Here is a 15,353-nt window from a genome sequence, read left to right as displayed (position 1 = left end):
TTTAATAGATTAATACATACCTAATTAAAATGTTTATACTTAAACGGGCAGACTAATTTTTCTTCAGGGTGGTCATTTTGAATACGTGGAAATTTTCATAGACGAAAATCATAGAATGTATGAGTCAATATGATATAAATTTCATGTATTGAATATACAATTTATGTGTGACATATGATGTTCATATAAAGTATATGAAATCTATGTTTAGAGCAGTTTTGAAGACCTTATGTGTTAGGAAACATATATCCTAAGTCCTAAGTGTGGATTTTTTGCAGTGATAGCTTGAAGCTATCTTTTGTTTGCCTTTCCAGCTTGGTATTTCACCTTGGCCCTTATAGATTTTCTTTCATTCCGTGTTACGCTCCTCTGTCATTAAGTATTCTAAAATTCAAAATTAGAAATGGATAACCTCCAGTTGAGACTTTTTAACGTGCATGAGAACAGTGTCCAGGGACGTTTTGTCATCTAGAAAATGAAGAGAAAATCCTTAAAAAACACACACTTACGGACGTTGCAATCCCCAGTTTGGACGTTTGACCCAGAAGTCCATTCTGCGCGTCGAAGGATCTTTTGTTACGCTTCAAATTTTGTTTATAGACTGTATTCTTTTATTTTTTCTGTTTTCGACAAAATTGACAAAAATAAAAACAAGTAGATATAGATAAATGTGTTTCTATTAGCTAGCGAATAGGGCTTACAACAATACGGCTGACGGTTTCAGTTGCTGCTGAATTGTTCGCTTGCGCAATTTGTTTCAATATAATAGTAAATCTGAAGTAGTGTATATAGGTAGAGCAATAATATAAGTTGTAGGTAGTTTATTCGTAGCAGATGCATTGCCTTCGTTTTTTTCTTTATCATAATTGATTGGGGTAATTTCAAAATACTACTTCCTATGGTACAGGTAGAGAATGAATGTCCTAACGTAATTGAGTTATGTTGTTCGCTTCTCTAAATTTATTATTCCTGAAAGTTACGTTCCACAATGCCCATAATCTTTTATAATGATTTTTCCACTCTTGATAATTTATCACCGTTTTACTTATAATGGTGTTACATTATGTAATGTTCTTACATTTTTCATAACTTTCCTCTTTTTTAAATTGATTTTTACCCTTTTTTGATACTAAATGCTACCCTCAGGAAAGCTAAGGTTTTTTGGTATTTATACATTCCAATGAGGGGTTAAACTTATTGTTTTGTTTTGCTATCAAACTTCTACGGAAGCGGATGGCTCTTATAGCAATTTTATTTATTTGTTGGATCTACCCTTAATCGTTGATCATATATATGAGGATTTATTCAATAACAAGCGATTTCTATGCTGCTACTAGTAATTTGGTTGTTGTGTCGGTTTCTATTAGGCATTTTTTATTGTTTTCAAAAAAAAATTCCCCTTCAACAACGGAATCAAATATTTTTCGCGACTCGTTTCAAATCGACTAACCCGAGCAAGAATTAGCAGCACCATCTAATGACGGGAATCAATACCGAAAACAGAAGCTTTCAAAGAATGACACATTTCTCAAATTTCCATAACGAAAAAAAATAGAACGAAAAAGTTTTTCTACACACAAATTGCTTGTAATATTACGAATGCAACCGACGTGAAATAAATTTTATATGTTAAACTAAATCAAGAAAATTGAGTAACAGCAACTGTAGGGTTACACCGACAGGTTTTTGAAGCACTCATCCTTCGACAGCTGTCCAAGCGGTAAATGGTCAAAAACATGCTTACCACCAATCGAACGTAGAGATTTTTCAGGTTGATCAATTTTTTTTAAACAGGGAATATAGTGCTCAGGAAATTGATATAGAAACTACCTAATGAGTTATGAGACAACAGCATCGTCCGGATTCATAGCACAAAAATTAAGAAAATTTTTCTAAGAAGTGCGAATGATAGGCTAGGTAAACTTGTATTTTCCTATGAACTTGGGCTTTAAAGAAAAAAAATTCGAATACAACGATTTGTATAAAACCTAGAAAATGATAACACAAAAAAAATGTTAACAGTAATCAGCATAATTAAACTCTGTCTGTCGAAGGGGGTAAAACGAAACCCGGCGTTCGTTATTCTGCGTTAAACTAACTCTGATCAACAGAAATATGGTAAACCCCATTTTAGAAAATTCTCTCATAGAACAGCAGATAAGCCTGGGCGCTGAGAACGCTATCTTCGGACACTTCACGCACGTGGCTGTCAGAAACGTAGTACCATTTGCCGGGTGGCGGATCGACGTCCGGCAGCAATTCCGACTGCTGCTGCTGCGTGGGCTTTGAACTGTACCCAACGGCGCCTTCCTCCTCACCCTCTGAGGAACGTTCGGACGAGGCTGGGCTGGAGGCTGACGAACTGCTGCTGCTGCTGGTCGAGGTCAAAGCGTCGTCGCTGTCCCGCGCCGCCGTCATCATCTGGTGGGCCTTTTCGCGAGCAAGTTCATGCTGCATCCGAAGCGCCTCTTCACTCTGTTGATCTAATTCAGATTTGGCGCTTTTAGCTAGATACGTCCACCGGTGATCGTCCTTCGGCAACTCTGGACGCACCTTGACGTAGGCTACGTAATGTCCACCATGCATAGTTCCCGAATGTTCGACAATTCCGTACAACGAATAGAGCAATTTTTTCTGACCACGTCTAACTTTGGGAAGATGTTCGACGCCTGAAACGCAAAACGGGGCAATGTCCAAGACGAATGGGAAAGTAACAGCCTTGGTGATTTTTCGGAGTATTCCACGTGGTCCAACCTGGAAGCGTTTCAGGTGAATAATGAGGATGGCTGGAGGCGACGAAATAAGGAACTGTTTGGTGGCATTGGTGTAGACTGATTTCCCGTCCTTGCCGTTGATGCGTTCGGTGCAATTATCACAACAAACTTTGTTGTTTCCGGTCATCATTTCCACCACTGTAAAGCTGTTCAAGCAAGATTGGATGGAGCACTCGTTTTCATCGCATTGGTAGCGCGGAGCCAATGTACGACAAGCTGTTCGCTGCCGACGAGGTTTCAACTTGTTCAATTCCGGTATTTCATCGCCGCCACCACTTTCTTTGTCCCTTGGATTCAAACTCATCTTCCCTATCATATTGGCCACCCCCTCGGCGCTGATTCCTAGCTCGCAAACCACATTCTTCACGGCAGTATCTTCCTTATTTGGATTTTCCGGTGCGTCATCGCGTTTCTCTGGTCCTCCGGCAGCCGTTCCAGCCGCCGATTGGTTCCCGTTCTGGTCCAACAAACCACCCCTTCGAGGTTGAGCGTCATCAGTCAGATTGTCTTCCACATCCGCATCGGACATTCCGTCTCTATCGGCACTCGATTCGGCACCATCCTGCGCTGAAGCAGATACTCCATCGGAACCCCCGGCAGCACCTGTCGTGTCCTCATCATTTTCAGGTAGCTGTGAGTCACCAACGCCGCTAGCTGGGGTCACTTTTAAGGAAATTTGTCGAGACGCTTTCTTGGCTGCCTGGCGAGCTTTCTTAATTTTCCGCTTTTCGGTACTGGTCAGCGGTTTCGGAACGTCCCGATCACCTTTCGCTGCCCCTCGACACGTGTAATCGGCGCTAACCTCAGCCGATGTCTGGTCCGGGCTGGCCTTTCGCCGGTGCAGCTGCGGGTGCGGTTTCTCGGTGCAAACCGGAATCGACAAGTCAAGGAAGTATTCGTGCCGACACGACTCGTGGAAGCACTCCTGGCAGGTGAGCGTCGACACGAAGCAGCCCTGGAAAACTGGCTCCGGTACCAGGATTCGGTTCTGAATCTGTTCTCCGTAAAATTTCACCTTCTGTTTGTCCTGCTCGTTGACGTCCTTCGAGTTCTTCAGGTAACCCATGACCACTAGAACCACACGTTGGTATCTGATATGAAATAAATTAGGTTTTGTTTATTGAAACATTTGTTAAAAATCAACATCGAATATCGAACATACCTCCGCATGTCCTCGTTGCGCACACTTTCCAGCAAATGCCGGAGCAGCTCGTGCGAATCCTGCTGATCACCGCCGTCGAATTGAGGCCACTTGTCCGTTAGCTGTTTGAGCAAGGGCCGCGGCGTGAACACTCCTCCGCTGCCCGACTGTAGTTCGCTCAGGGTATTGGCCAGCGCCAACGTAAGCTGCCCAAAGTTGTCCAGTGGGCCACCGATGGGAGCGACATTAATTTCACTGTCATCGGTCAGCTTCAGCGGTCCCCCGGGCAATTGGAAATGTTCGCCGTTTTGTTTTAGCAAATCCGTTAGAAACGGTGTTCGGGCCAGACACTGCAGGACGGCATTGAAAAAGCACGTGTTGCCCAAGTTGGACAAACCGCGAACCCGCGGCAAGTTATCCACAATGGACGGCGTCAGTAAGCTCGGGAGGCCCAGCTTTCGGACACCCGCTAATTCGGGCCTGATTGCACGGTATTGCGGTGTGGTTCCCATCGTGCTGTTCGTTACAGCTGAAGAGTTTACAGCCGGCGTGGGTCCAGAGACAGAGTTCTGAATCGGAAGCACATCACCCATTACAGCGATCAATTCGTTATCACCAACATTCAGAGGACCGAAAGGTTGATCTTGGTAATCTAGCTCTTTAGATTTGTTGGCTGTCTTTTTAACAAATTCGACACACTCCTGCAAACGGGGTAGCGAGTTCGGTTTAACCCTGTCGTCACACTGATAGCACCATATCTCAAAATTGGTCGTGTTGATACACAACGAGTGCTGATCCGATCGTGGAGTCTAAAACGTGAAAAAAGGATTAACATTTTATTTTCCCTTTAAATATTCATCAAAAGCTCACCTCGTAATGCGCCTTGGCGTGTTTCATCTGGGAGCGACCGCACAGCTGTGTACCGCACTTGAGGCACATCCACAGGGCAGTATCGTAGGCGAACCCATTCTCGTCGTCATCCAGTAGGGAGACCAGAGGCTTCTCGCCCTTCGTTTCTTCAGCACACTTGGCGCACTCCCGATCGAGACCGCTGGTTTTGAGCCGTTTGCGAATGGCGGACATTTCGACGGCTTTTAGGGCGTGCTTGCAGCTTTCGCCGGAACCGGCCTGGATAGGTCCCGCACTCCCGCGACCCATGAGGTCGTCATTGGATTCGGTCGACGAATCCTGGTCCTTGAAGGTGTTGCATTTCTTCTTCACCATGATTGTTTATTAGCACAATTTTCTTTTTTTTTAAGTGAAATAGCTCCGTCGATGAGGAGAATATAAAGCGCTAAAACGAATTGCGAATAATCACACTTTTTACTCAAACATTGATCTGAATGATGAATTAAAATGTTTACAAATTTAGTTAACATATTGAATGCCGCTATTCGCAAGACTGACTCAAATGTATTTTCATCAATCTAAAAATTACCTAAACAATTGTACTTATTTATGCAGACTGAAAAGCTTTATACCTAACTTGGTTTCCAACATAATGTATATAAAACAACCAAGTCATGTACTGCCGCTATTCGCAAGACTGTCCCATATGCATTTTCGTCATTTTTCAGTATCTTGTATCTCAAGAATCGTTCAAATACAGTTATGAATATGAAATATACCCGCAAAACTGTCCCATATGTCAATTTTTACAGAATGCTTTAAAATTGCTCCTCTAATGTACGTTAATTTTACAAATATTCATACAATGTGTGCGACAAAATAAGCATTCATTAAAATTACGCAAGTTAGATTAGATGAAACAGTACAGTTAAGTCAAAAATAACAATTTCCATAATTTTTAAAAGTTAAGTTTAGCCTAATGGGTAAATTCCACCAAATTTTTTTTAAATTTCGCATGAGGCTTATTGAATTGATCGTTGAAAAACATGGAAAATAGTCAGCTACAAAGCCATATTTTTTTAGGTTTTTGTCATGCTGTTACTTGCTGCTTGGACTTTCATAAAATCTATGAACCAAAATACGCGTAGTACACGCGTAAGTCATATTGTATAGATTTTTCTCATTAAATATTTGCAGCCAAGATGCTTTCTGTTTCTGATTCAGCATTTCTTTAATTTGTTTAATTATAATTATAGTTTTTCTCAAAAAGATAATCGACCGAAAAACTTTCCAAAAGATGAAGGTACACGTTGTTTTATTCATGGAACGTTGTTATTATTTTTTATTTTAGACATACTCAATTCTTACTATAAACTTACGTTATCTTTATCTAAATGTGTCATAAACATCATTTCAAACTTATTTTCATCTGTAAACAACCAGTTAAGTGAATAATACGTACAGCGCAGATAGAGAATCAAATGATCAACTTACAAAAGAAAAGCCAAATATGGGACAGCTTTGCAGGTACATTTAATACGCATGCGAAATATACTCGCAAGGCTGTTCCATCATTATTTTCTCCTCTGCATCAACAAATTCCAAAGCAAAAAAAAACATTGGACGAATTTCTACATAGAACACTACAAAGAAATAGAAAAGGTAGAGTTTGAACCGAGAAATCCACGAAAGTTTATAAACATCTTTGAAGCCGTTTTTTTCGTTTCGTTGTTTTTGCATATGGAACCGCCTTGCTGGCAGCGGCAGTGTATGTCTTATAAAAAACGTATCGGCGAAGCCGTCTCATATTTCTATTATCACAGAATATATTGAAATTGCTCCTCTAATAAACGTAAAAGCAAGCTGTCTCACTATTATTTTCTCTTCTTCTAAAAGCAATCCTATGATGGTCGAATTTCGATTTTGTAATAACCAATAACTATGCAGCCAGTTTTAGATATGTATTCAGACATTGATATTTAAATTTCAATATATCAAATTGGCTGCAAAATCAGTCGAATGATGCTTCATTATTTCAATTTGCTTTATTTTTTTAAATAAATCTTTCTAGATTGTTTGGCAATTACAATTTCATCGTACAACTTCTTTTAAATGCTAATTTAAGCACCTTAGCTTAGATTTTCAACATGGTTTAGGTGAGTACGCTAAACCGTAACGAAACTTTGATGTTCATAATGGAAGGAAGTCATAATAACGCAGGTGATTTTTGGTAACGTTTTAAAATATTTTGGTAATCCTTGTTCCTGTCCAATGAAAAACCATTTAACCGCTTTAATGCTTTTGAACACCCATTCATTATTGTTTAATATTATTTTTTCTGAAGCTTAGATAAATGCAAGTACCTATTATCATTATACGTTTTTGAAATAAATATGTTAGTTTTCGAGAATAATGCTGGTTAAGAGCTTTAAAAAAAACTCTTTTGTAATAAATACTCTCCTGAACAGAATGTTCAAAAAATTAACTAACAAATAATGCAAACAATTTCCAGAATATGAATGAGAATTTTTAAAATTAAGAAAAATCGTCCAACATTTGACTAAATGAAATGTGATGAAGTCATTGTGTGATATTGTCAAAAATGGTCTAAAAATCAATAAAATAACATAATAAATCTCATACAATAAAAAATAAGTTTACAGATTCTTTTCAATAAAATCTAATCCAAATAAGCAAATTAGACTAAAAAAAACTCATGATGACAAAGAAATAACTAAAAAAAATTTTCCTACACCTTAACGAAGGGTGGTTCCCCACTTCCGTCCCTCGTTGACCACAAAAGGGTTCGATCAATGAAACATTTCCTCAATCATCCTCTATATCAGAACCCACTAAAGAGCAAAATCATCAACTCCCTGGAACCGACAAGCAAGATCCAACAAACCCATCCGGAGGAACATTTTCCTGCGAAACGTCACATATCGTTCAAAATATTGAGGTTAATTGCTCGGAAATTTCTAATCCCAACCATGTCGTCGTCGAAAAAGCAGCACACAAAGAGGACCACAAACTTACCGATTTTCAGCTACTGGCGATATCCGCGCGGTTTCCACAGATTGTCAGTCGTGAGCCTTAGGCAACGGCCAACAAAATCCTTAACACTGCAGGGCACCAGGAGTCCATTTCGACGTAGAAAAATGCAGGTTTTCTGGTAGAAAAAATCACACACTTTTTCACACTCTGTTGTGATGGAGCGAGCAAGTGACGACGATGATGGGGCTAGCAGTGCTGCCGATCCTGACGCACTGGCACATCACGAAAACTGAGATTTAGGTACCGCTGGGTTTTCGGGTAAACCAGTCTTTGGTCATTGAACAGGTCTGTTGATTTTGGCTACCGAAAAATGTTTTTTCGTCCTGGGGGAGGAAGACTGAAATTTGCTGTACCGTTTTCTGTATTGTTTTTTTACTGTTCGGCAAAATGCCAGCAATTGTTGAAAAGATTTGTAATCGTTCAAATTTTAACTTTAGATGATCAGTTTCGTTTAGCGAGTCATGTAACTCAGTTTTTTAGGTGCTAAGTTTAGATTAAGCTATTATTAGAACAACCATTAATCAAACCGTTTTTAATGTATCAGCTTCAAAACTTTAACGCAATTTGAGCGACTCAATACGCCTAATCATACAAGAATTTGCCAGAGCAAAACAAAACCTAATTAAATCATTATTTTATGCAAAACAAGCGCTATTCAGCATCAAACAAGTTTTATTAAAAATCACTTAATAAGAAAGTAAAATTTTGAACCTTTGCACTGGTCGGTAGATTGATGAGAGAAATTTGACGTTTGAAAGATTTTTTTCTTTTTTTATTCAGTCTTCCTCCCCCAGTTTTCGTCGAGTTGAAAAAAAAGGTTTCTTTATTCAATTGATATAAATAAACTATCAGTTCTTTCGGGTTGTATATTGTTTACCGGAATTTCATTTACTGGAAGTACCATTTACCGGAAAATCATTTACTGGAACTACCATGGTAAATGCATTTACAGGAATTTCTTTAATACGTATAAATTTGGGTTGTTTCCCATTAACCCAAAAAAAATTGACAGAATAAACGATTTCCAAGATTTTTTTTCACCAGAATTTATCATTTCTAAAAAAACATTTCGCCAGAATTACCATTACAAACTAGAATTACAAAAAAAAAACTTGTTTACATAAAATAGAGTTTTCAAAATATTATTCTTTGGTAAAGCCGCAACCAACAAGTATAAAGGGGCTGATGCGGCACAAAGCCACCGAGGCTCCCAAATCCGAGGTCGCCGCCGACCCGCCGTTGGAAGCGGCAGCCCTATAACATTGGTCTAGGTCTATCGGGCTTAATAGGTCTGCGTGAAAGCTAGGGGTGATCCCTTAGCCCCGTCCGCCACGCTACAGCGTGAAGGACAATATATGTCTTTCAAGATAGAACGCGCAGCGTGAGGAGTCGGATATGAAAACGATTTTTAAATGCCACACTGGTAAGCATAAAATCAATTGAAGTAGCCAAACCTCGCCCAAAAAGAAGTTTCCGGGTAAACGGGATACAATCATAGAAAAATTCTTATTCCGGTAAATAGTGCATTCCAGTTAATGTCAGTCCGGTAAATGGTTCATTCCGGTAGATGGCAGTCCGGTAAACGCTTCATTCCGGTATATGAACTATTTCCGATAAATACACGGAAAATAATAAAAAGGTAAAATTTACCGAGACAGCAAAGGTGAATGCTCGCAAAAGCCAAAAAGGTAACTTCTACCCATTCGAGGTGAAACTCACCTCACAGCGAGGTAAAATATACCTGGAACGGAGAATGAAAAAAGGTACAATTCACCGAGAAAAAATGTGAATCCAAAAAAGGTAAATTTCACCTCGTAGCGAGGTGAAGTTCACCTGAATTGAGCTGAATCAAAAAGTATAATCTACCTAGAAAGAAAGGTAAATCCAAATAAGGTAAAACTTACCTCGTAGCGAGGTGAAGTTGACCTGGATTGATCTAAACAAAACGGTACAAATCATCTCGAAAAAAAAGTAACTATTTGACGAATCCGTTTATTGAGGTTAAGCTGTTTTGCCGTTTAGGAACAAGTTCTGCTTCGTGCACAATATGTGAAAATCGGAACAAAATGGTAAGTGTTTTCTTAGATTTCATTTAGTTGTGCTGGTTTTCTTCATAATACTTTGCTTTTGTTTCAGATCGGCCCACAGAGCTTCGTGTTGTATTCCCGTCAGCCTTCAGATATTATTCCGGACAAGCCGGACCTGACAAGCCGGACCTGACAAGCTTGGCGAACAAAGGACTTGCCTCAACAATTTTTAAAGAACACGGTGATATATCTCAAAAAAAATATTAGGTAACAGTCCCTATTTATTTCAAATAAATACTAATTTTTTTCATGAATTGTGTTTTTTTTTAAATTAATTATTATTGAAGAAACCAATCAAACAAACAAGCATTTACCTTTTAAATCAGTGAATGGGAAAACGGTATTATTTACTATTTTGCTAGGTGAATGAGAAAATGGTAAAATCTACCTTTTTGCTAGGTGAATTGAAAAAAGGTAAAATTTACCTTTTTGCTAGGTGAATGAAAAAAAGGTAAAATTTACCTCGAAAGAGGGGTGGAAAAAATTCACCTCGCAAAAAGGTAAATTTTACCTTTTTTTTATTTTCCGTGTAGCAGTCCGGTAAATTGTTTTACGGTAAATGGAATTCCGGTAAATTGTATACAACCGATCTTTCAGTTTAGGATTCCTTGTTTTCTTTTACGTTCGATTTGTTGATTTAAAGCTGAAAATATAGTAAGTACTGAAGGCTTTTTGGGATTGAATATTTGTGATTGTTTGTTTCATTTTAGTGAGATTTGGATTAATAAAATAATTTTATCATCAACCCAGAGGAATCTCTATAAAACTGACAATGAAGTTTGCATACACACAAAATTTTCGGGGCTCCACTTAGCAAAAACTCGCTGTTACTTTCCGTTAGCAAAAATATTTTTTTACTTTTGATTTAGCAAAAAGCTAAATTTACTTGATTTTAGTTATCAGAAAGTTTATCTTGCTCGAATTTAGTAAAACGAAGGTTTTCTAGCCGCCTTATTTCTAGATAGCAGCCGCTGCCGATAGAGACAAAAAAACAAACCGACGTGATTCAGTGCCGTTCCGGAAATTCGATGCTGGCGGTTCTTTTGGTGGCTAGTTCACGACAAAATGGTAGCCAAATCGATAGTGGATGCGTACAGGTGAGAGTCCATAAAGAAGTGTATAATTTTCCCGATTTTTTACTTGATTTTTTTTTCTATCAGGTTGCTGCTGCCGACAGGGGTCCGGATTTTTAGTGCAACAGTCCGAAAATCAAAAGGGACTACAGCTGGAATTCAATGCGGTGAATCCGGCACGACCCCGGTGCCGATCGCTTGCCATTTCGCGTTCTCAGGATCGGAACTAAATAGTTCCATTTTACGAAAAGTGTTATGAAGTGTCGAAATAAAGAGAAACATAAATTGAAAGTTAAAATTTTTGTATTCTATTAAATAATCGAACATTCCCTCTGAAAATTGCAAAGAAAAACAATAAATATTGAATTTCAGGTCCGGGGCGATCTTTTCCTCCGGTTTTTTGCTAGAAAAGTGAGCAAAAATTGCGGCGGCTAAACTTTTCTCTCGTTTGCTAAAATTTTAGTTCGAAAAAATTGCTAAATTGATTGCTAAGATTTTAGCTGGTCAAATTTGAGCAAAATTTTGCTAATTTTCGGCCTCGAAAATTTTGTGTGTAGCGCATTTGAAAAAAAAACAATATTCGAGAGCTTTCCGGCTTTCTCAACGGCGTTGACTGACCTTCGTAGAAGAAAACAAAGAGCATAACGCAGCTTCCGGTGAAATTTTGGCCAAATTCTATGCCGAAACAATCTGATTTGAAACTTTGTTTAGGATACCTGTTCAAACTCAAAAATGAGAGGTGTAACTTACTTATTTTTACAAATTTCAGCTCAGATCTATCAATTTTGAATTTGGCCTCCATCGCATTTGGTTAAACTGATGTAGCGTGAGGTAGCAAACATCACTGTCATAATTATGGCAAACAATGGGCCAACCGGACACAAATTACCGTCACGCAGAACTGTCGTCGAAAACCTGTTTTTGTTTTGTTCCATCATCATCATAAAAAAATTCGGAACGCGACGCTCTGCAGTTTTTATGTAGATTTTCTTTTCAGTTTTAAATTTCAATTTCAATTTATTTGATTTTTTAGTTTATAATCAAGCTTAATATGTGCACAAGTATAGTTAACTTTTCAGAAGGTTGATTGTTTGTCATTTTTGAAGGTTTAGTTTGGTCGATCTCAAGTTTTTCCAACAAAACATCGAAACACTTTATAAAACAATAACATGGAACTTCCCATGTGTCGCCTCTGTTTGGCACCCAATTCCGGATGCACAGACCTGTTCGATACCCGAACGAGACAACCCAACGTTCTGTTGCTCCAAAAAGTTGTCGAGTGTACCTCCATTAAGGTTAGTAACCGGAATTTTGCATAAAAACATCCGTCCAAAATTTGAGCAATACAAACATAACGGTACTTTCCCATGTTATCCACTTCCAGCTCACGGTAGAAGACGACTGTCCTTCGTCTGTCTGTGGCCATTGCGTGGGGAAACTAAACGAGCTATCCGCCTTCAAGATTCAGTGCATCGTCAATAATGATTTTTACCGGGAAAAACAAGCCGAATTGCGCAAACAGTTAATCGCCAGTTTGGATCCGGAATTCGCCGCCCAAGTGACCGCAGCTGTTGCCAACCAGAAGCGCAAAGCAGAAGCTGTGCAGTTGCTCTTGCAAGTTCCGCAGCATCAACAGCAGCCGACAGCAACTACTGAAGTTGTTTGTCTGGATGATGATGAGGAGGAACAACCCGCCAAGCAGCCGGAGCAACCTAAAAATCCTGAACCGGTCACCATTATTACGGCTCGAATGCCGTCTGGCCCTGTACAGAAAACTCCTGTCAAGGTGGTGGAAGAGATTATTATCGACGATGATGAGGAAGAGGTAAGTTTTCAAAATTGACCTTAAACACAAATTTAACAAAATCTGGAAAGTACAAAATTTTAGAATCTCCAAAAGAATTAAAATAAGCAAAACTATTCAAATTCTCAAAATCATCAAATTTCGCGAAATGAAAAAATTCTCGAAATTGTTAAAATCGGCAAATTTGCCACAAATGGTGAACTCGTTAGAGTTGGAAAAAATGTGGGAATCGTTCAAATCGGTAAAATCGTCGAAATTGCCAAAATTGATTAAATATCCAAATTATCAGAATTGTCAAAATTCTCAAAATTGGTCAAATAGTCGATGTCGTTAAAAAACTTACAGAATGATGTTAACCAAGTTTAGCAAAAATAAGGACTTATGATGAAAAATCTCTTGAGAAAAATTAAAGAAAAAATTTAAAGGAAATTTAGAAAAAAAAGAAAAATTTTTGAAAACAACGAATAAGTCATTAAGAATGTCAACAAAATGGTTTGATTAAAAAAGAAAATTCATACATGACTCAAAAACATTAAATTTTAAAAACATACAAAAATGATTTCTGAAAATCAAAAAAAAAAATTAAACCTGAACAATTTTCAACAATTTAGAAAAACATTACTATTGTATATGGTCATTTATTTAAATACCAGTTATGGGTTTTAACCATTTTTAAACAATTTTGACAATTTCGAACAATTCTTAGAATTTTATCACTTTTTCCAATGTTTCCACTCGATCTTTAATTGCAAAAAATTTTTGCATTTTTTACATACAAAAATAAGAATTCAGACATTTCGGCAGATTTGTCTGTTTTCCATCGTTAGTTAATTTCGAAACACATAAAAAAGTAAGTTCAAAATTGTTAAATTGGGACAATTTCTGGGATTTTGGAAAAACTTCCTCTAAAGAATTCCTAGGAGGAATATAATGCTCAGCTATGTAGGTAGGTAAAATTGTTGAATAAAATACTTATGAAATTGGAGAATTTACATAAGAAGTTAAGAATGTTTTCTATTAAGAACATTTATGATGAATTGTAAATTTTAAATGCTCTTCCTAAAAATGATACAATTTTCATCGACATAATCGTTTCAAAACGTTCGTTTTATTTAAAAAGACTTACAAACTTGTTGAATATCAAGAAATGGTAAATGGAATTAGGTTGTCAAATGATCACATCTACAGAAATTGTCGATTTTACACGCTTGATATGGAATATTATTTCTATGAACTCAGACTGACGCCATGGATCAACAACAAGACGAACAACAACAGCACTATGAGCAGCCCACATCAACTCTGAACACATCATCCGGCTTCCGAAGATCGCTACAGAACTACGAAGATGGCAACGAAGATTTCCCGTTGGACGACTACGAGCTGGTCGAGGGTCAAGAAGTCGATGACCTCCAGCAGGAACAGCAATACATTGCCTATCACCAGCAGCAACAACAGCTTCAGTACCAGCAGCAGTATCAGGAGGAGCAGAACATGATGGACAACGGAGCGATCCTCACTTCGATCCTGCTGGACGACGAAGAGGACAGCACCGATGGGCTGCAACCCTCCTCGAAACGACCGCTTCAGTACTTCGAGTGTCACGTGTGCCAGCGCGAATTCACCGCCCAATCAAAGTTGGAACTGCATCTGAAGCAGCACTCCCAAAACCGGTTGAAGTGTTTCATCTGCGGCAAGTGGGTGGTGCTGCATCTGCTGAGACATCTGCGTTCCCAGCATCCTGGTCAGCAGTTTCCGGAACCGGTTCGTTGCTGGCACAACAAGTGCGCCCACGTACAGGAAGTCTTCTACGGCGTCGATCAGCTGCTGGCGCACATGGACGCAAAACGAACCTATCGGAAGTGAATGTGGTCCTGAAAAACACTTGCAATTATAACCGGCAAACAGTTCGATATTAAGAATATCGATAACAAATCTCTAACCTTAACGATGGCACCGGAGCTAATCGGAAACACGATTTATTCCCTCCGATGTGTTTCTTACGAATGAACTATTTTGAAGTTAAATTAAGTAACCGATGGCAATAAGACAGTAACTGAAACTTACTGAATCATACAATGACCACAATTTTTATTACCTATTATTAGTTTTTAAAGGCCTCTAGTGTACTGTTGAGATTCTTATTCCCCGCAAACTGTAGGTATTGAGCGTATCGGTGCGTACGCGATCGTTGAAGAGTATTTTTTCAAATTACGCGATTAAATTGTAAACGAATTAACAGTTGCTTTCATTTCTTTAGGATTGTACATTGTGAAATTCCCTCCATCAGATGACAATGATTTGGTAGATGAATGAATGAAAAGATCAACGGGGCGGTTCAAAAAACAGGAATATGATGACCAAGTTAAAAGATGGCCTTAGAAAACACTGGTTCTGCTGTTGCTCGGCACTCTAAGGTAAGTATAACCTTCAGCTAGAGGGAAATTAAGCCCCGTCAACTACGGCGGGACAAAAAAAGGGGAAACTGACCACTATACTATCGAGGATATACCAATGAACTATCGAGGATATTGTTTTTGTTCATTCCCAAAGTTCATCCGAAGTGAGGCG

General features: G+C 38.6%; 2 protein-coding genes and 1 long non-coding RNA gene across 3 annotated transcripts; 2 read left to right on the top strand and 1 right to left on the bottom strand.

Annotated features, from left to right (window-relative positions):
* Positions 1–588: 588 nt before the first annotated feature.
* Positions 589–8,017, bottom strand: LOC129747967 (ubiquitin carboxyl-terminal hydrolase 16). Its single transcript, XM_055742413.1, has 4 exons — positions 7,801–8,017; positions 4,786–5,209; positions 3,937–4,724; positions 589–3,865 (listed from the first exon to the last, which is right to left on the bottom strand). The coding sequence occupies exons 2-4, from the start codon at positions 5,137–5,139 to the stop codon at positions 2,131–2,133; spliced, it is 2,877 nt and encodes a 958-aa protein (XP_055598388.1). The 5' UTR covers positions 5,140–5,209; positions 7,801–8,017; the 3' UTR covers positions 589–2,130.
* Positions 8,018–10,451: 2,434 nt separating this feature from the next.
* LOC129757733 (uncharacterized) lies at positions 10,452–11,506 on the top strand. The gene is made up of 3 exons (XR_008739865.1): positions 10,452–10,559; positions 10,852–11,002; positions 11,066–11,506. It is a non-coding gene; the product is annotated as an uncharacterized LOC129757733 (long non-coding RNA).
* A 413-nt stretch (positions 11,507–11,919) lies between these two features.
* Positions 11,920–15,021, top strand: LOC129756438 (putative uncharacterized protein DDB_G0268364). The gene is made up of 3 exons (XM_055753317.1): positions 11,920–12,273; positions 12,363–12,803; positions 14,022–15,021. The coding sequence occupies exons 1-3, from the start codon at positions 12,148–12,150 to the stop codon at positions 14,646–14,648; spliced, it is 1,194 nt and encodes a 397-aa protein (XP_055609292.1). The 5' UTR covers positions 11,920–12,147; the 3' UTR covers positions 14,649–15,021.
* The last annotated feature ends 332 nt before the right edge of the window (positions 15,022–15,353 follow it).

Source organism: Uranotaenia lowii, chromosome 1 (genome assembly GCF_029784155.1).
Source record: "Uranotaenia lowii strain MFRU-FL chromosome 1, ASM2978415v1, whole genome shotgun sequence".
Taxonomy (NCBI): Eukaryota; Metazoa; Arthropoda; class Insecta; order Diptera; family Culicidae; genus Uranotaenia; species Uranotaenia lowii.
This window is presented reverse-complemented; position numbering and strand designations above follow the sequence as displayed.

Excerpts from the sequence above, each read along its gene's own strand:
- LOC129747967 (XM_055742413.1), bottom strand. The coding sequence starts at position 5,139 with ATGGTGAAGAAGAAATGCAACACCTTCAAGGACCAGGATTCGTCGACC. Across the intron at positions 4,725-4,785 it reads ACGCCAAGGCGCATTACGAG|ACTCCACGATCGGATCAGCA; the intron begins GTGAGCTTTTGA and ends TTCACGTTTTAG. Across the intron at positions 3,866-3,936 it reads CGCAACGAGGACATGCGGAG|ATACCAACGTGTGGTTCTAG; the intron begins GTATGTTCGATA and ends ATTTCATATCAG.
- LOC129756438 (XM_055753317.1), top strand. The coding sequence starts at position 12,148 with ATGGAACTTCCCATGTGTCGCCTCTGTTTGGCACCCAATTCCGGATGC. Across the intron at positions 12,274-12,362 it reads TCGAGTGTACCTCCATTAAG|CTCACGGTAGAAGACGACTG; the intron begins GTTAGTAACCGG and ends ATCCACTTCCAG. Across the intron at positions 12,804-14,021 it reads TCGACGATGATGAGGAAGAG|ACTGACGCCATGGATCAACA; the intron begins GTAAGTTTTCAA and ends CTATGAACTCAG.